Below are 21,110 nucleotides of genomic sequence, written 5' to 3'. Positions count from 1 at the left end.
GAATATTAATAATAAAAATAACAACAATAATAATATATGTATGTAATATAATTGGATAGAAAATGCTGAATGAAGCTCCTATTCCCATACACAAAAATACATCCATTTTCATTATGTACTATATATATACACACATTATATCACAAATCCACAGCTTCCTCATTAAATGAAATAAAGGTGTATTATATAATGAACATGTTGTGATGAGCTCTGAGTTCTCAGAAAGCCATAGGTCTGTGGGATGGCGAGGCACTGCTGGGGGAGAGCTGTGTTTCTGCAGTAAATGTCAAGAACCCGGTCCGACAAGATGGATCTGCTTCTTTTATTCCTCCACTCCCATTCTCACAGTGATTTCTTTCACACTTCCATCCTTTCTCACACATTAACAGAGAGTACAAAAAGCAATGTGTTTGTGTTCTTTGGTTTGGACTATTATGGGATGGGTGTCTGAGCACCTGGAACCGGAAATCTTTAGTCACATACTAAAGCTGCTGTTATTGTTTTTATAGTTAACCACTGACACTGTAGGAACATGTGGGACTCCTAACAGACCTGCAAGACCTCCGAGGCACCATCAGATAAACAGTACAAGCTCTACGCTCGCTTCGGAGCTGAAAGAATGCACGGAGGTGTGTATTCGTCCTTCTACTGTGAAAAGAACAGCTCAACACTGTGGGTCTGAAAGGACGTCCTTACTGAGAATAATGAGACACACAAAAGGAATAGTAGAGGACTCCAGACCTCAACAGCACTGGATGTGTTTGGGATTAGTTGGACTGTGACAGGCAGGAAAAGCAACCAACACCTAAGACTGAACTTTGAAGGAGTGGAAAATGAATTATCTGTAGGTTTCAGTGGAAAACAAAAGTCAGTCGATGAAATTAATGGAGGATGCAGTGAAGACAAAGGTGGTAAAATAAATACAGAAAATAATGTGGCATTTAGTCGGTTAGTCATGTTGTTTTTAAAATGGCTGCATGTGCTCTGTGTGTGTGTGTGTGTGTGTGTGTGTGTGTGTGTGTGTCTGATGCATCAGCAGAACAAGGCCACCCAGTAAGGCTTCTGCATGTTCAGACCTTCACCAGCTTGATGCCACTGTCACTGGAGATCAGACTGTTCTGACATGAGTGCACACACACACACACACACACACACACTCATGCACGTCCACACACACTCATGCACACACACACACTCATGCACACACACACACTCATGCACACACACACAGCTCACAGCTTGCTGTTAAGATCAGTACATCATGCAAATAGAAGTGTATCTGTGGAGATAAAGCTGGCAGTGTGTGTCACCTCATACTTGTTTTTCTGGTGCTTCCCATTCACTGAATCACACCTAAAACAAATTACCAGGTGGACCATGAGCCTTAATGACAGTAATTACATTAATAAATGCACTGTTACAGACACTCGCAGCTTCTGTACATTTCTAGTGGTCTTCTGTTGTCAGACAAAATGGCCGAACATTTGTGAAAGTGAAAAGAATTGAACGTGATCTGTCTTTAACAGGGATCTCCATTCATTTAAAAAAATAAAGTCTATATGATTCAATGTTTGAGATATAAAATCATCGCAGAGACACTTCGCAGCTCAGATTTCATAACAGTGGTGGTGATAGGAAGCAGACGTCTGGAATGCATGTACCTCACCACCAGGAATGTACACCACATACTGTACGTCTAAGTATCTGTAAGTGAAGGCGCAGTCACGTCTGACTCAGGTGTTGTGTTCGTCTTCCGCACAGAGTGTGTTCAATAGAAAAGCACTTACCAAGCGAATGGGCTACATGTTTAATAACCTTATCTCAGAACCATCATAAAACAACGCCTTGGGCGTCAGGCAGCACATTTGGTAACCATTTCCATGTAATAACTTTCAGTGAGAGAGCTTTGAGGGGCATTACACTCCTCAGATGTCTGGTTTCCATCAATACCACTGTGAACAAGTCTGATTCGGTAAAAAATAGAGATTCATGATGAAGCACTTTCTTTCACTAATGATTTAATCCATCCATCCATCCATTATCTGTAACCCTTGTCCAGTTCAGGGTCGCGGTGGGTCCAGAGCCTACCTGGAATCATTGGGCGCAAGGTGGGAATACACCCTGGAGGGGGCGCCAGTCTTTCACAGGGCAACACACACACTCACACATTCACTCACACACTCACACCTACGGACAATTTTTCAGTCGCCAATCCACCTACCAACATGTGTTTTTGGACTGTGGGAGGAAACCGGAGCACCCGGAGGAAACCCACGCAGACACAGGGAGAACACACCACATTCCTCACAGACAGTCACCTGGAGGAAACCCACGCAGACACAGAGAGAACACACCACATTCCTCACAGACAGTCACCCGGAGGAAACCCACGCAGACACAGGGAGAACACACCACACTCCTCACAGACAGTCACCCGGAGGAAACCCACGCAGACACAGAGAGAACACACCACACTCCTCACAGACAGTCACCCGGAGGAAACCCACGCAGACACAGAGAGAACACACCAGACACCTCACAGACAGTCACCCGGAGGAAACCCACGCAGACACAGGGAGAACACACCACACTCCTCACAGACAGTCACCCGGAGGAAACCCATGCAGACACAGAGAGAACACACCAGACACCTCACAGACAGTCACCCGGAGGAAACCCACACAGACACAGGGAGAACACACCACACTCCTCACAGACGAACACTAACCTGCTGCACCACCGTGTCACCCCTAATGATATAATTATGCAGACATTTTGAAAAATCAATGCTCTCTTTAAAGGAACAATCCTTAACTTTCTCCAACGATTTATTTTTTTTTTCATGTTATGAATCATTTAATAAAACTGCTTTATAAAACTGGCTCTTTCAGGGACCTGTCTTTGTTTTTACCCTCACCTCGTGTGCTAGTTTTCGGTGGTGATATTGACAATACTGTTTCTTCAACTCTGGATTTGTTGATAGTAGCTTTTCCTTTTTCTCTGGGATGGGGTGCGAGAGTTACTTGGGATTTCAAGAGCACAGCGCACTTACACAAATGGCAGTCTTAGGAGATATGCATGCTCTTGAAATAATGAAGGCGCTATCTGGGCTTTCAGATCTCCCAAGGCCCTAGCTTGTTTTACGAAGCTAAACTCGTTGTCCCTGGAGCTTTGGACAAGCCGGTTTGATGCATTTGTGAGCTGCAAATGTCTGCTGTGTATCTGGCTCATTAACTAACAATGGCATGACGGCCAGGAATTAGGACATGAAAAAAAAAAGAATAAAAAATATACAAAATCAAGAAAACTGTAGTTGAGGCTGCATCTGTGGTTCATTTCAATATCTCTGTTCTCTGTTGACACCATAAAAGACGAAATACTCACTATTAGAACAGAAGAAAAGCTGTAAAAAGGAGAGTAAAATCTAATTTGGGTCGTAAAAGCATGGGACTGAAAGCACTGGCACTCGTTATTCAGGATTAAGCCGAGCCAGAGGGTTTCCACTGAATCAACTGGAAAATGTAATAAGCACCAGTTGACAATAATCCTAAAAATACCAACGGTGCACCATTAGGGGTTGTACGGTGGGTATTTATATGCACTGTGTCTTTTAGCTTGTGGTCAATCACTCACCTTTTGTTTTCTAAAATCAAAGGCATTAATCAGCAGTTTGCCCGGTTTTGCTGCTGTAACAGGTTCAGCTCTTCTGGGAATGCTTTAGATTAGACGTTAGTTCATTTCTTTGAAGATCTGATGGCATTCAGCCTCAAGAGCAAGGTGTTGTGTGATTAGTTCTGGATAACAAACACCACCCTAACCCATAAGCTGGTGCTCCTCCACTCCTGGGGGGCGTTATACCCCTGTAGCCAAGGCTTAGCTTTGGACTAAGTGATGTTAAGACTCAGCTGCCAAATTCATTGTCCACAAAGCTTAGGACAAGCCGGTTTGATGCATTAACGAGCTGCAAATGTCTGCTGTGTATCTGGCTCATTAACTAACACTGGCTTGATGGCCACGAAGTAGGACATGAAACAAGAGCATCCCGTGTCATTTCATATCGACGGTGTCCAGAATGATCACACTTTTAAAACAGCTAAATTCTTTCATGCTAAAGTGCTTAATACATTTGAATATTTTGTGTATAGCTATTTAAAGGGTCACCTTTTCTTGTTTTCTGTCTGAAATATGAGCAAGATGAGTGGATAATATCTTTTACTCAGTAAGGTCCTTAAGTAAATGAGATACCACATAGAAAACAATGGACTGCTGTTGCCCTCTCGGCCTCTGGGGGCGCCATTAGCACGCTCTGCTGCCCTGCTTTCAGATCAATCACTTGGAGACCTGCTGTTTAATTTTAAGGAAATAACTAAACAATATATTGATATTGCGGAAAGCTACAAGGCAGACTTTTTAAAGGAGTGACAAATTAAAGATAACCCAATAAAAAAAGTAAAAACAGGCTTAAACAGTTCATTCATAGGGTTAATATTAACTGATAACAAAGCCATAGAATTTACACCTAGCATTTTATCATAAATATATATCATAATAAAAAACTACGTTTAATACAAAATAATTTATTATTATTATATTTAGATGTACAGGCGAATTTTACTCGTTTTCATGATCATTTCACATAAAATTCACACTTCAAAAATAAAACATAAGAATATTTGTTTTATTTTCTTTCATTTTTCTTTATGTGTCTTTGGCAAAAACATATTTTATCTGCACAAGCCCATTCCATACCACGTGAACCTGTCTGACAACTCCATTCCACGTCGTTGTTCAATAAGCAAAATCGGGGGTCAATACATCCGCTCCGTGTTTTCGTTCCTATCCTGACTCACTGGTTATGGCTCTATGTCTCTCTCTCTCTCTCTCTCTGGTCAGTAATGGCCAGTGTTCAAAAAGACATTCAACCATTCTACTGTAAAACCATCATTGATGTTGATTTGATTTCAGAACATGGTCGTGAAAAAAACAAACACCTCTTAATAATAATAATAAGTATAATGCCGTATTAAATTGATTTTTCTGTCTGTTTTACTTTCTTTAAAGTGTCCATATTTACTTAACAGACGAGGTTTAACTGCAGAAAAAGCAATAAAGTACATTCCACATGTTTTATGGTCACCTTAGATACATTAAGCAGTCGGGTCGATTAACTCCGTTCCGTGCCGATGCTCGTAAACGAAGACAAAGGTCGATAACTCCATTCCGTGTTTTCCAAGCGTTTATCACAAACTCCGTTCTCTCACTCTCTATCGCACGGTTTCTATCAAATACATTTCTTTCGTCAAAATATTTGAATTTGCAACTGATTATAGCCATATACGCCTGTACTGACAAGAAAGTATACAACAAAACTATTCCAGTTCATATTTAAAGTAAAGTAAAATGAGTAAATCCCAATAATCCGCAAACGACAAACTATCAATAACGCATCAGAAATATTTCTTCTCTTCGCCGTTTACTAACGTACAAATAAACCCCGTAGGCAGCGAGTACAACCCAAACAAAACCTGAGAGCAGAAACTAAAAAGTCCAGTCCACGTTTTATGCGTTAAACCGATCGCTTTCGATACAGTATAAGCGGCGCGGCCGTTCAATAACTCCATTCCGTGTCGCTGTTCAATAAGCGAAGGCGGTGGTCAATAAATCCGCTCCGTGTTTTCCCCGCTTCTCTTCCGAACTCCAGCCCCTCTCTCTCTCTATGTCTCTCGCTCTCCCTCTCTCTCTCTCACTCTATCAACCTCTCACTCCGTCTCAATATGTCTCAAGATGGCGGCCAATGCGGGATCGATGTTTCAATATTGGAAGCGCTTTGATTTGCAGCAGCTGCAGGTTTGCTTCTCTCTTTTCGCGCCGTGTGTCCGCTTCGCTCCGGCGGATCGCTCCATGCTCTTCTGCCGCTTTTCGGCTCTGTTTTGGCGGGGGGAGGGAGGAGGGAGCCCCGGCGTTTCAGCCACTTCTACCCGCATCGATTAAAGCGGCTCTCTCTCTCTGATCGGAAATTGATCCTCTTTGTTCAATTCCCATCGATTTTAGAAACCACGGGGGGGAAAAGAACGAGCAGTTCGGGCTTTTCCGAGTCTTTTTCAAGCGGGTTGAGCACTACGGAGACGTTTACCTGGCGAGATGTTAACTTTGTGTTCCGTAATGGATGTTTATGATTGTGTTGTGTTATGGCTGAATTATTTTTTTGCTGTGGAGTGCACTTGTTTCTACGTTGGTGGCGCTGTGGTGACGGTTAGCGCCGCTCGGTTCCAGAAATATTGGGAGTCGACTCCCATTGCGATTCCAGGAGTTGATTTCAAAGTAATGTCGATTCCACGAAGCTACTGGAACGAACAACAACAAAAGATGTAAAATGCTTCGTTTGTTTGGTTTGTTAACGAAGTTTTAAAGTTTTAAACTGTGCTTTGTTTCGTTGTTTTATGACTTACTAATGGACATATCAAAAGCAAAACTGTAAAATGTGTATTAGCTGACTTAAGAAGTATTTGTTGAGTTTCTGCTTGGATTTAATGACGTTCTGCGGGGATTCAGTGGCCTCTGATGGTCTAAAACAATCAGGTTTTACTCTTACGTGTTCATAGTCTTCTGTCTTAACAGATAAACCGAGGGACGTTGCAAAAGTCAAGTGCTTTTGTTAATATTTGTCATTAGAAAAGGCTTGTAGAGAGAAAATCAAATTAAAATAATAGACAGAGGCTTACTAAACTGTACTGAGCAAAGAACATTTAACTGTACATGTAGCTAATGTGATGGAGAAGTTATGAGGAATTTTTCCAGGAGCTTTGGAGTCGACTCTCGATTTCTGACTCGATTCTTATTTGGATCGATTCATTTGCAGTCACCGAAACGGGCTATTAGCCAGTTAGCTGATTCAGTGTCTCTTTCTAAGTTTTGTAGATAGTGTTTTGTAAAAGTTTCTTATATTTTCAGCGTGGAAAATGGTTTTATGAGTCGGTGTTTGGAAGTTAAATGAGCTTTGTGTTTTAGCTCCGCGTCACGGCTCTGTGCAGTGAGATAAATAAACCGGCTAACGAGAAAACATTAGTTTTCTTAAGACGATAGTTGGCCATATCTGCTTTATTTAAATATATTTGCTTTTGTTATGAAGGCTTCGAGGAGTTAAAAGTGGGTTTCCCAACCGAGGGAATGAGGGTTTGTTCGTTGGCTAACGGCGGCTAACTCATTGTCTATTGGCCGAACGGTGAGACGTATCACTAGTGTTAGGGTTAATATTTTTATAACTCCTTTACCTTTATAACGTTACACAGGGGGCTTAATAAATTAAGAGGTTTAACCATTTGTAATAAACTTTAGACTGGTTAAAACGCTAGCCTTTGGTGGAGTTGGATGAAGCCAACTAACATTAACGCTACTTATAACCAGCCAGATAACAACAAGCTGGTTAAATCGAGCCAACCCGAGTTAGTAAATCAGATTTGTCCAAATAAATGTTCGAATGCTTCGGTTATAACAGTGGTTTTGTAATTAAAGCTTAAGTGGTCGAATTGAATGTGTACTTGTCAATAAACTCGTCGCCCCCATTACGTTGTTATAAGTTAGTCTTACATTAACTTTTTAGTGACTGTGAAATGGCTTTGGGTTTTCAGCGATGAACTAATATTATATCGATACATGCGCATTGTTAAAATGTTAAACATGTAACTAAACTTACAGAGATTAGACCCAGAATCTGTGTATTTACACTGGATTACAAAAGCCTTAATTCAAATAGCTGCAAATGTTTTATCAGAGAACCCCCCCCCTCTTTTACCTAAACATCCAGCTCTCTGAATAATTATACTGGTTTAAATAAGAGTGAAACCTGTAAAGTTATATATTCAATGCCATGTGTAATTGTGTAGATATCTCACAGGACATAGTGAGGGTTTGACCTGTGCAGGGTTCATGGAAATTTCAGTTTTGCTTTGTGTTCTTGTTTTCATTATTGTTAGTAAACGAATATCTTTTGTTTTTATTAAGCATTTTCATTAAATCTGAGGATACAGTCTGTCAATATGTTTTCAAAATAAAAGAAGGGTAAAAGAAGGCTGCATCAAAATAAAAATAAAAAACATACTTAATAAAACTGCATTTATGAAAGTTAATTAAATCTACTATCACAGGGAAAACTATTCTAAAGTTTAAGTAACAGGCAAAAATGTGGTCCCCACCTTTGCTTCAGTTTTTTTTTCTTTCTCTCTCTCTCCCCTGATTCATGTGCCACATTTTTGTTAAAATAAGTTGAAGCTTTAATGTAAGAGACGAGTAATTGCATGATTGCATAAAAAAAGTGTTTAGTTTGCACCGTTTCTTCCGTAAAGAGCCTTTTAATGTAACAATCGTTATTTTTCAAGTTAGTTTAGACTCTAAAATAGTTTTTAAAGCTGATAAACCTCAACTTTGAATGTGAAAAAAATATAGAGAATTTTGCTGTCATTAAAATTTAAGGAACCCAACATGGTCTTTTAAGGACGGTTCCTAAAATGGTGGACTGTAGAAATGCAGTGAAGGCACACATCTTGAGAGTTGTGGAGATAGTAACTAAGGTGGTGACGTCTGCATTATTTACTCTCTTAAACCACCACAGAACGTACTTGTTTTTGGAGATTTATATGTAATTTTATGATGTTAAAATAGTGGTACATTTGAATAAATATGCATATGTTTTCCTTAGGAACTGTTCTGTCTTTCAGTCCCCTATCTGTGTACCTCTCTGCCATTGATGTGTATTCAGAAATGCGCTTAATGCCAGAGCCTTATCTCAAAACTAACGTAAAACAATGTCTCAGATATCTGGCAGCTTATGTGTAAACATTTCCTGTAATGACTTTGTGAGGCATTAAAATGCTTCAGACCTTTTGTTTCATTTATTTATTTATTTTTTTGTCTGAAAAGGACAGACATCAACAGTCATTGTTTTGTCTGAAATGGATCATTTTCATCTGAACCAACTGAATACAAAATCCAGTTTTGGAGGCTGTAATAAATGTGCACTTGCTATGGCAGCGTGAAATGTAGAAACACGCCTTTGTTGGTGACTTTGAACATTTAGTAGCTTCTTGGTCACCTTTTTTTCATACAGTGTCCGTCAGTGTCAGTCGTGTCTCATGGGACTTTGAGTAGAAGTTCACATTCCTTTATTTTGCAGCTCAGTAGCTTGTATTGATCTACGAACAGTGTAGCTCTCCAAATAGAGAGAGAGAGAGAGAGAGGTAGATTTAGTTTGATAGCACATGACATTGAGCTGTGTGCAGCTTTGTGCTTGTACTAATATATATATATATTAGTCAAGAACTGATGGTGGATAACACATTTAAAAAGTACTGGATGGTGCTCTGGAGCTTTATACCACAGTGTTTTTTTCCCCATGTCAAGGTTTTTAACTCAGTTCTACATTTTAACTGTGTTGGGTTGGGGGTAAATGACATAAGCTTTGATTGAAGCTGATATATTGTGTGGACACAGTTTCTTTGCGCTCCAATGTAAATGCAGTTTTTTAGCACAGCCACATGAATTAACGTGAAATGTCATTTGTAAAGCTATAGGCTGTTTGGCTGATCTTTCCCTCACTGTACTCTTCTGTTTTAGAGCACTTTTTAAAAGAATGTGATAGCGTGATTGTGCTTTATACCCCCCCTTTTTTTTGTAACTGGGGCAAATTTGTTTCCAATCATGCTTTCAGAGATTGGCTGCCAACGCACAGCCATGACATGAAATATGCATCGCATAAGTTTGCGATAAGGGCCCCTCGGTAATTATTGCGAAGGCCTATCAAAAGCTATTAGTCAAGACAGTGAATCTGAGCCCGCGGAGGCTGCTGAGTATGTCTGGAGGATAGGAACCAGCCGGAGCTGAACACTCGCTGTCTATTATTGATGACAACTTATTTACTTTGCCTCCCACAGAATGGTTCTTGGAGAATTGCCATTTGAACAGAATCTCAAACCACAATCTAGAGTGCTTGCTCTTGTCGAGGCGCTTTACAATCTTGTTACCCCTCATATCAAAAGGCAGGCTGCATCACTATTGATCTTTAAGACTGATGGCGTTGCGTGCTGTCGGATGCATGTTGAGGAACCCTCGGCACTTAATTTATGTTACATGTTTCAAGGAAGGAGAGATGGATTTGACTGATTATTTCTGCCCCGACACTTGGGAAGATTAAAGCTGCGCTTTGTTACGTTTCTTTTTTCTTTTGTCCAGTAGGTGCCAGTGATTTTTAAAAAAAAATATTTATTTATTTATATATATATATATATGTATGTGTGTATATATATATATATATGTATATGTATGTATGTATGTATGTATTTATTTATTTTTTGGACTAATTCTGGACTTGATTTAATTGTCACAATAGTTTTATAGCCATTTTCAGTTAAGCAGCCAGTCAGCCAAACAGAGAATTCCAAGAAGGCAGACTTAAAGCTAGTTTAGCTAGTTTTAAAATACCCAGGGTACAGCTACCTTGAAAAGAGCTTCTTCATGCAAAATACTTTAACAGCACCACTGAAGTGTTAATGGTAGATTGCAGTGTTCCTTTTGAACAACTTTATGTTAAGTGTTAGTATGACGTTAGCACATTCTGCACATTCCTTGTATTTTCACCGTCTAAAGAAAGGCAGGGAGCTGTAAAACTGTCAGTTAATCATTGAGCTGTCAAGGCAATGATGAACAAACATTTCCATATGATTTATCCACTTATTCAGGCATAAACGCACAGCATAATTTCAACCTGTGTTAATACTATACAGAAAACAAACATCGTCTTTTTATTCCACTGAAGGACGACGTCGCTCAAGTGCTCTGTTGTTTATCATTCTTCTATGGAGGAGTTTTTCCCAGTGTCATAAAATATGGGATTTGAATCTGTTGCATGACTTTACTGACGATGGCACAACTAGGAATTTACAAACATGGTGTTGCAACACTGTGCCTACGTGCTGATGGTAATCAATTTGAGATGAAATCTCCGGATTGTGGTTGAAAGATGAGTGCTGTATGTACGCCATGGTCATGTGGAGCTGAATAGTGTAAAACATGGAGTTTGAGGAAAGTCGATTTTTGTTTACCGCTAAAGGACAAGATTAAAACCAAGCCACCCATGACAACGTCACGAGCAGCAGGGGTTGTGCTATTTCGTGTAATACAGGGGTGCACAACTCCAGTCCTGGAGGGCCGATGTCCAGGATAGTTTGGTGATTCCTCTGCTAAAACACAACCCTTAAACCTGTCAATTAACAGACGAGTTAAATCAAGTGTGTGTGAGCAAAGGAATCACCAAACTTTCCTGGATACTGACCCTCCAGGACTGGAGTTGTGCACCCCTGGTCTAATACAAGCAATCTGTGAGAAGCGTGGCCAAAGATGGAAAACATTGTTCAGTTAGATTCCTACGCTTAAGTATTAGATATAAGTGGCAAAACGTAACTATTAAAATATTTACGTTTGTGTGTAGTATTTCTTCTTTATTTCATCATTTTTTGTTGCAATTAACAGATGAATTTCTAAGTAATTTCCTAAAATTAAAAATATCACGAATTAAATGTTAAATTAAGGTCTAATGCACTAAATTCATTAATTAAAAAAAAATATACTGTGCTCTGCTTATGAAATGTGCCACTTGTCATACTGACTGTATAATAACGCACCCAGACGAGCGTATTTTGACACGACGTAATATAACCATAGCCATAAATATAATCACCCTGTCCACCTCCAGTGCCACGTATAATGACTGCTGTCTAAAATTGATTACTATAGCTTTAATTTAATGTTTCAAAAGCTGCTATACAGGAAAGTAATGTTGCCCCTTTTTCTTTGATCCATGCCTTTGTTCAGTGTCGTCTCAGTGATACTCGAGTCTCATGGTGTAATTTATTATAGCAATAAAACATTGTCATATTGTCCAATCCTTTATTGCTGTTCAATCATGCCGTCATAACCAGTAACTAGCTTCACTTGTGACCGGAGTTGGGTCTTGTCAAATGTGGCCCTCTGTCCCAAACCCACAGTCTCTCAGATGTGGGACACTACATTTCGGCTGCCTTCATCTCAGACCCAGCCCCAGACTGTGGGCTTCAGTGTTTGCACACTATTGTTGATTTCTTAGAACTGTTAGAAGTCTTGTTTAGCTGTGTTCCTGATGTGTAATTACATAGTAACGTAATGCTTTGTATGCGTCTGGTTTGAGTCTGATATTCTGCGTCGGGTCAGAATCAGCATTTTTGATGGGATTGAATTGCTTGTGTTCAGTGAACTGTGCCAATATTTAGCCACGACATTCTGTTATCACTGACTGCCCCCACACTGTTTTTATTTTCAAACTTTGACGTTTTCTTGTTTTCCACAATCTAATTTAGTAGTGTAGTAGGCAGACGTGTTATCATGGCTGCTTATGAGGGTTAAATGTTTGAATGCTTGTGCTCTTGTGCTAGTATGATTTTTCTTCCTGCGACTTTTTCATTCGCGTTACAGAAGACCCCAGAAGATTGGTCGAGCCTTCAAAAGGAGTTGTACGTGTGGCCCTGACATAATCTAATTAAAATGCAGTGTCTTTTTTTGGTTGATACATTTTTCCTAGTGTCCATCCTCCATAATAAGGTGAAGTTTATGATGGTAACTCTAAACAGCATTCCGTTATAAGATTTAGAATGGGATTTGTACACGGAGACAAATACTCAGACACTTCCATCAGGGATTGTCTGTTCCAGCTTCCAAAAGGCAGAGGTTTATGAGCCGTGCTTAAACGCTTTATAATCCTTCGAGCCATTGATTGTGCACAGATGGGCTTGATTTGCTGGCTTTATGGGATATATTCTTTCCCTGTTTAGCCTTTTTGCAATAACTTCAGATATTTGCAAAGAACACAAAGTTTCCATGTGAAAATGTCACCCGATTTATCTGCTGTGGATCACTGCGAAAAGAGCATTTGGCAGCTGGCTCCATTTGAGCTAAGTCTCCATTGAAGTAATCCTGTGACACTCGTTTACACGCTCGGTTTAAGCAGCTCTCTGTAGCCTTATGCTATGGCCCAACTTGCTGTTGTAGTCTAAATATCACACCAGAAGGCTTCATTTAAATATATATATTTTTTATATAGTGCCATATTCTTTTCTTGAGATAAAAAGTTATAAAAACGTATTGCTTATTTGGAGCAGTCCACCATCTTTTGGCTTTTGTAGGATTACGAATCTGACATTTTTAGACTTTAATCATATATAAGATCTTTCTCAAATTATGAACTGATGCGACTTGGCTTTAATATTAAAAGCTTTGCGCTGCAGATGTTGAACACCTGTTATACTGGGCTTTGCAAGTTATTATGATCTAGGTACTGTTTATGCTTTTAGACCAGTGGTGTCCAAGTGGTTCTAAAGGTTCCTGCAGAGATTTGTCGTAGTCCCAGGAGCAAACTTGCTGTGATGCTTCTCCTTAGAGTAGATTGATTTGTCTGGACCTTATGAATTCATTTTAAATAAGTGGAGGAGATCTCCATTCAGGTTGGAACTAGGGCTGGACCATAAATGTTTCAATAACAATTAAATTTTTTTTAAATGCACGTTTTCAATATTTTAATATATATATAATTTACAGCATCTGTCATCGTCATCACAGGACGCAGCCATTAGTTCATTGCTCTCAGTTGTAAAGTTTAAAATTTGAAGTGTTTGTTTGATGGTGATGTAATTTTGCTTTTAGTTCTTGGCAGTTTTTCTGTGGTGTTTTTATTGTTCATATTGATATGTAATTATATTGTATTGTAGAAAACTATATTGGCCATATCATCTATCTCCAACAGCAACAGAACTTCTGGGATGTATAAGTAATCTAAGTAGAACATACTGAGTATAAGCAACTGGGTTTGAAAGATGGACTAATATCATGGCTTATTCTGTGCTGTTTCATTCTCAAACTTTGAAGATATATGTTAGAAACTAGACCAGATCAATTCAGTGTCCTTGTTCAAACAGTCCTACCAAACATGGCAAGTTCAGTCAGAAGTGCTTGAATAAGGAAGCCCTCGCACTGCTTGACACCAGCCTTTCAAGAGCTGCAAATGGAACAACCTTGAAATGAATGATCAGACATTGTCCTCTGCTTAACACAGTGACATCATTTTAACAGTTTCAACCTATTCACATTCATTATCTATCAGTGAAGGAGAACCCTGGCCTGCCCATGTCATGATCGGATCGCTTTGGACGTCAAAGGAAGGACTCGGTGTAGACTTGGCGGACTTTGGTGTCATCCACAAATAATGAAGACAAATGATATGTTAAATGACTGGACATATCTAATGATGTAAATGACCCTTGCATCTGTTCCTTCAAGGGAGATACAGTATCTCAAGCATTCAAATTGCACCTTGGCTGCCCCGCTGTTGTCCACAAGAGCATTGGGGGTTATATTTATGAGCTTGGGTTTTAGCAGTCTGGTGATATTTTTACCCCTCTGTTGCTAGTGTGTGGAGCTAATGCTTGCGTCATGCGTCTCCGTCTCTACCCTGGGACTTGAGTAGGTCTTGAATCTTAAGGACTTGAGTTCCCCTGGCTTTTCTTTTCTGTCTTTTTTTTCTTTTCTTGTTTCTGTCCTTGTTTGTCATTATGGCTTTGCATTAATGAATGGCCTTCACTGTCTTAAATACAAAAGTGTGTCTCTCGAAACTGTCCCAAGATTTATCTTCAGGTCAAAACGTGAAAAATAGACCTAGTGCTTGAAAACCAAGTCTGCAAGCTTAACATCCACTTTAGGTCTATTTATTGCTGGTTTTATTTAGTACGATGCATCCCTCGAGCCTCCTTGAAATGATGCATAGATATTCCATTGACTCATTGGATCCTGTGAGTGCATCTGTCCCTGCAGCGATGGCAGACATTTGGAGTGTGCTGGCCATGTGCTCTGTCCCTTACGTGCTGTATTTCCTCCTCTTCTGTTTTGTTTTTCCCCCTTCCCTCTTACCCAGCCCTCACTGCGACATCCAAGCACCTGAGGCTGAGTCATCCCACTCTAAATGTATGGTTGGTTGGGGGAAGGTTTGAGTGGACTTTGCAGCTTGATGAATAAACCGGCTGCCTCGTCCCCAGCCCCCGCCGCTCTGTCTAAATATAGAAGAGGCTTCGGTGCAGAAACTCAAGTTGGTCCAGGAGTCCAGACAGCCATCTGACCCCTCGGCCCCCTCTGTTCCTTCTCCTTCTCCTCCTCCTCCTCCTCTGCTGACTCACAGCTTTAAAGCCATGAAGGCTTTTTAGCTTCGTCCACCTCTGAGAAGTCTTCCACATGGATGGTGTATGTGCTTAACACTGAGTCCCCTGCAGAGGTTTTATTCCGAGGTTGAACAGAGACTTGTTGATTAAAAGGTTTAACCTGGGCAGAGCTTTACACCGGGGGTCTGTAAACGCTGACTGGTTGAAATTTGAGTATTTGTAATCGGTACATACCAAGATGGAGTTGGCCTGTTCCAGGACCTTATTAGGTTGATTCAGGATGGACATGCAGTTGCTCAAGCTTGCTAAGATTTGACTAAACCCTCCGTGCTTCTGTTCCTTTTCTTTTTTTAGGCATTTGTTATGACCACCCCAGATGGGTCACACTTCGTTGAACAATGTTGGCCCAATTACCAGGCTTTGAGCCACGGCTAGACATGTTCAGCAGCTTTGAGAAAACACTTACTCAAGCACTCGGGAGCTGTGGAGGTCAATTTTTCTTGTGGTCTCTCCAACCCACCCCCCCTTTCCTCTTTGCCCAGTACATTTCCTCTTCTAATAGGTGTGTAAGTTGAGTCAGCTGTTACAGGTGACAGGGTCGTTCTGTTCTTTTCTCATAGTTGTTTTTCCCCCCCTATTAAAAATCAGCCCTTTTCCTACTTGGTTTGTTGTTTTGCCATCAGTTGTAGTTTTGTTATGGCGGTGTTTCTCGCTCCGAGCGAAGTGCTGAAGTTTTCATAGCTGCTGATTTGAAGTTGGCCTGCTCGTAAAGGAATCCGAGTCGGAGCTGGTTGTTGTTGGCAGACGTTTTTGCAGGGTTGTTTTGGTGTGTTTTGTTGAAGAGAATAGCAAATGACATGCAGCGGCTACGTCGTCTTTTCCTGCTTCTGTGCAGCTGCTGCCACATCTGGAAGTGGTTTAAGCAGGGGGAAGAGGAAAGGAATCTAAAATGCCTGGGAATCATAAGCTGTAGGGTGAATACTGTTCAACTCCTGCTTAACAAGACACCCCCCACCCCCACTACACACACACACCTCTTCTATGTTCCCCATTACCCTCTTAAAGCACATAGGTCTAAAACGAGTCAGGATCTCATTCTCATTAAGCCTTGAGCGTGTTACATCACTGAACAGGTATTGAATTATGATCCTGATGTCTGGTAATAGTTCATGTTATGAATTGCAGTGCTCTTTTGGCTTCTTGGAGCCAGGCTGCCTGAACAAGTGATCCCATGTGATTGGGAACTTATTTTGGGCTCCTGCTTTTTCCAAATGATTTAGTACAAAATTCATCATCATCTGACGATACATTAACAAAATTATATAAAAAAAAATAACTTAGAAAGGCAGGATTGTCTTTTGTGTTGTATCATGTACGTAAAAAATCAAATAAATAAAAACTACGTTTAAATAGTCAGTATGTCAGTAATTTGGTGACACTAGCCCAAGAATAAGACTTACCTCATTGCTGCAATGACATGTCCACTCATCTCCGAGCTGTAGTGTTGAGCTGAGCTATTTCCTGTGTTTCACCTCAACCCTTGATTTCATTTTACCTGATTCTGATTTTCATACATTTTTTTTAGCTTTTGCTTTTCTTTAGTGATAAGAGACTAAAGGCTGTACGTGAAACTGTGCCTCTGTAAAGTCTCTAGTTTGTAATGAGATATTGTTTATGTTGAACTCTCCAATTAACTGCAATGGATACATTAACTTAATAACATCTGACACATTTTCCACCACTTAATTTTTAAGCAAAAACAAAGCTGGTACGTTTTTTTTGGGATCGTATTGGACCAAGAGAGTTTCAATGTATTTATATACATATTTAATAACTAACTGCAACAGCCATAATAGAATGCAGATTCCTACAAAGTGCATAGTGCCTCCAAACAATTAACAGGCACGGTGTTTTCATCAAGCTGGACCTTTGGTATATTAATCTCTATCCTTAAGCTATGGTCACACCAAACTGCTGCCTTGCTACTATTTTCATATGGGTGGGGCAACGTCAGGTGATATTTGGGCAGTCTTGAAACGTAGGCATTCAGCAAACAGCTGCAGTTAGCTAACACTGTCTTGCTTGTTTGTTTATTTTATTGCGACTATGTTTAACTGAGGAGCAGAAAGAGGTTGTGTTGTCGCAAGGAGGATCTTACTCATTCGACGTGACCATGTCTAGAGGCCATGAAGCCATAATCAGAAGTTTCAGTCTTGCTCCACTGGCTCAGGCAGTGAGTGTGTGGATCTGCAGATCTGCATCTGTTTTGATATTTCCTGTTAAATACTGTACCCACATCCGCTCCACCCGTTACCCCCTCCTGAAACCGCACTGTGGCCTTCAGCTACCAAGCTATTTCCGGAACCAAGAGGACGATGGGCCTCGTTATCTCTGGGCCTTATTAATGCCTCCTGCTTCTAGTGCTTTAGTTCCTAATGCCCACTCTCTCTCCCAGACTTCCTGAGTGAACGAATGGGGCCAGCACCATGTTTCGTTTTTCTGCCTTCACCTCTATTCCCCTCATCCTCCCCTCCTTCCTGCCTTCATTCCTAATTCAGTGTTGGGAATTAGAGTGTGCGGTGCACTCTTATCGATTTGTGTTTTAAAGGAGAATGTTCAGGGCAGGCTGCTCCTGCTCCGTCTGTGGGGGCGTTAAATGTTTCAGGGGCCGGATGGCCTCTATATCGGGTGGGTTTCGCTCGCGTGTCATGTTTAATTAGAGCGTCCCGGTGTGGGACTGTTTGAGCGCTGACCGTCCGGAGGCAGCCTGCTAGCGCTACAATAAGGCCCGTGTTGCAAAGTGGAGCTCGTTTGCTTCACTGGATGAGTGGCTGAAATGTGGAGTAGGCTCATTTGAGCGGTTAAACTAGATCAATGAACGGGATTGTAAGATGTGGCTTAGACTTTATGATGAATTGATGATTTTCTTTAAATCCAAAAGCTGAGCAAGTACTTCTTTTTTGAAGAAATCTGATTGAAATGTGTGAATCTTTTATTCTGAAGTTGCTTTAGGGCCAGAAATATTTGCCTTTCTAATTTCGGCTTTTAGGCTTACTTTCGAAATAAGCTGGGTGTTACAGCAGTAGTTTGGCAAACTGTTTTTCTTATAGTGTGGCTAAAACCACAAACAAGTCCGGTCCAGTTTAGCTTAGTCTGTGTCACATAATTACAGTGAGATCTGGGATTTTTCAACAGTTTGTTGTTGAAACTTGTGATCTTTGCTTTTAACCATTTAATGTGCAGCCTCACAGCAAAACAACAAGAAAGGCAAGGCATTGTGCAGATTGTAGGTTGTGCAGTGTAGACCAGCCTTAAACAGAGCCTATACATTTATATGAATAACACATTTTTTGTTTAGTATTGATTTGGATAGTTACCCAGAAACAGAGTAAGCTGATCCTGGATTTAATCACACACTAAATTCACACAGTCAATCTCCTCGAGTCCTAGATTAGTTTATGACCATGAAGCCTTGATCTTTCCATTTTAGGGAACTGTAGGTGGAACCATTTGGGTGTTCGGGGTGTGGAATCCTTTGTGTGTTTCTGCTTGACCCTGAGGGTAACATGGCTGCAGTAGTGTGCCGAGGCATGTGGTCTCCTCTGCCTGCCGTGTCCACATAAATGATGAATCATGTTTGCGTTGGGCTGCATCAAGACGCTGAGCTGTGCGACAGCAGCCAATCCCTTCCTCTTCCCTGGCAGGTCACCCCACCACCACTGCCAAGCCAGCGAGCACTACAAAATGTTTCTGTGTCAGTCTGCTAAGTATAAGATCCCAAACTCTCATTTCAGCGCGAAAAAAAAAAAAATTGAGGCGTGCTTCTCACCAGAGTACTGCATTTCAGTTTGTGTTGGATTTTTCCATCCGGCGAGTAGTTTTGTTTGCCAGCCATAGCTCTGCACTTGTAATAGAGGAGGCACATTTAAAAAAAAAAAAAAAAAAACAGGAAAGCACAAGGTCATCTGACTTCTGTTTGATTTCCAGACTCGCTCCTTTATCAGCCGCTTTGCATGGAAGAACGGTTTCTTGAAGTGTTTATGTAAAGCGCAGGAGCATTAAGGGGAAAGCAGTTCGAGAGCTCCCTCGCTCTTAAGATAAAAGCTCGGCCATGTGGAAAGAGAGGGCTGACGAAGCGCAGTGGTTATAAAGACACAGCGGTTTGCATGAGTAAATGGGCTTTATGCAAAGCGCCGCTTTACCTGTCCACTCTGGCCTGTCTGCTGCCTCTTCTGAGTGTCTGTGTTTGTATATCTGTTCGTGTTCCTTTGCTGAAAGGGATGACATGTTGCCCCCCCCCCCCTTAACCCTCAGGTCTTTGTAGTTGAACAGAGCTTGATTCGCAAGGTACTTCAGTGAACGGCATATCTCGCACAGGGAAGAGCACAAAGACTCGTTTTTGTTCCTTGCCGTTTAACCTCCCCTTTGTCGCCATTTTTCTATTCACCTCTCGATATGAAAACATCAAGGTTAATGACTGCCAGCACTCCACAGATAAAGGCCTCACAGCCTCCTTAGGGCAGGAAATATTGTTATTCTCTCTCCCTCCCTCTCTCTCTCCCTCTCTCTAGCTGTAGCTGCGAGCCTTTCAAAAGCAGGCCTGCATCCACGACACTTTCTCAAGGCCAGCATGATACAGGCCCTCTCTCTTTTCAAGAGCAGCCAATAGAGTGCCAGCAGAGAAGCTCTATCTGTGAACTTGACGCACTTTGTGACACAGGCTGTACGTCACAGCCCCATTAGTGCAGTCGGTTTAATCGCTTACATGTCGTACAGGGTCCCTGATGGTTTAAGTGTATATGTTCTTGTTCGTGTTTCCTGTTTAAAGGGATGCCTTTCCATGGAAGAATAAGCTTTCCCTTTGCACACAACATTGTCACTAATAACTTAACAACCAAAAATCAATTTTTTTAACCTTGATAAACTGTAATTAACAGTTATTTCTAAATCAAATTTAAAATCCTTCCTTTTAATGGGGGGGGGGATTAGAGCAACCTTTTCAAGCTTAATTGGTAATCATTAATAACTAACACGGCTGAATGCCACTACACCAGCCCCCTGTGTTATACAAGGTCCAGAATCCTGGGAAAATCAGCCCATATTTAACATGGGGAATTATAGCCTAAATCAGCAGGGCCCCACTCATCTCTGACTTTCTGTTCATCCCGACCAAGCTAAGTAGATATTCAGTGGTGCTCGGATGAGCCAGGAGCTTATAGACAGTCTCTCATTATTTAAAAGACTGCTTTACTTTTCCACTCTCCGAGGTGTTTTCCATTTGGATGTGATGGCATTCGTGGTTTCGAGATAAATCTCTGGTGGTCCGCGTCCTCAGCTGCTGGAATAAATGGCTCCTTCAGATGAGTGTGTAATGCCGTGTGGGGAAGGTTTGCGTGCGAGAGCAGATTAGAGCACGCAGCAGACGGTGGAAAGCGGAGTTATCCCCAATCCTTCACTGGCGTCCACCTCCGCCGCTCGTTTTTAAAGCCCCCATCGATAGGGTCTCGGCTGAATAATAAGCTTTCCCATTCTAGCCATCCTTATAAACAACGTATGCCTCACGCGGAGCAAGAAAGCTAACAGGACAAGCCTATTTATTCTGTATCTCACCTCTCATCTGTGTTCATTCTTCTCGCTAGCAGAGGACCGATAGGTAAAGCTTGTTCACTGCTCCTTTTTGGTTTATAAGGGCATGTTATCTTTCTGTACTAGTGGAGACCACAGCCTTAAGGCCTGTGCGCTCTGAATGAAACTTATTTGAATGTCAGTAAACAAATTCATGTCTGTAACCAGTGATACTTTGCATATTAAAGTGATTGTTCAAATGTTGATTATTATTTTATTTTTCAATCTTTGGGAAATTAGCCGACTTAAACAATCACT

The 21,110-nt window shown here is 41.0% G+C and overlaps 1 protein-coding gene across 1 annotated transcript in view; it reads left to right on the top strand.

The window, feature by feature from the left end:
• Nucleotides 1-5,021: 5,021 nt before the first annotated feature.
• LOC136678128 (protein CASP-like) overlaps nucleotides 5,022-21,110 on the top strand; it is a 161,258-nt gene continuing 145,169 nt past the window's right edge. Inside the window, exon 1 of the mRNA XM_066655998.1 lies at nucleotides 5,022-5,847. Coding sequence (XP_066512095.1) covers nucleotides 5,785-5,847 — 63 coding nt within the window. The 5' untranslated portion in view covers nucleotides 5,022-5,784. The remainder of the gene's footprint in view (nucleotides 5,848-21,110) is intronic.

This window comes from Hoplias malabaricus, chromosome Y (genome assembly GCF_029633855.1).
Source record: "Hoplias malabaricus isolate fHopMal1 chromosome Y, fHopMal1.hap1, whole genome shotgun sequence".
NCBI lineage: Eukaryota > Metazoa > Chordata > Actinopteri > Characiformes > Erythrinidae > Hoplias > Hoplias malabaricus.
The sequence above is the reverse complement of the archived record's forward strand: the minus strand, read 5'-3'. Positions and strand labels throughout refer to the sequence as shown.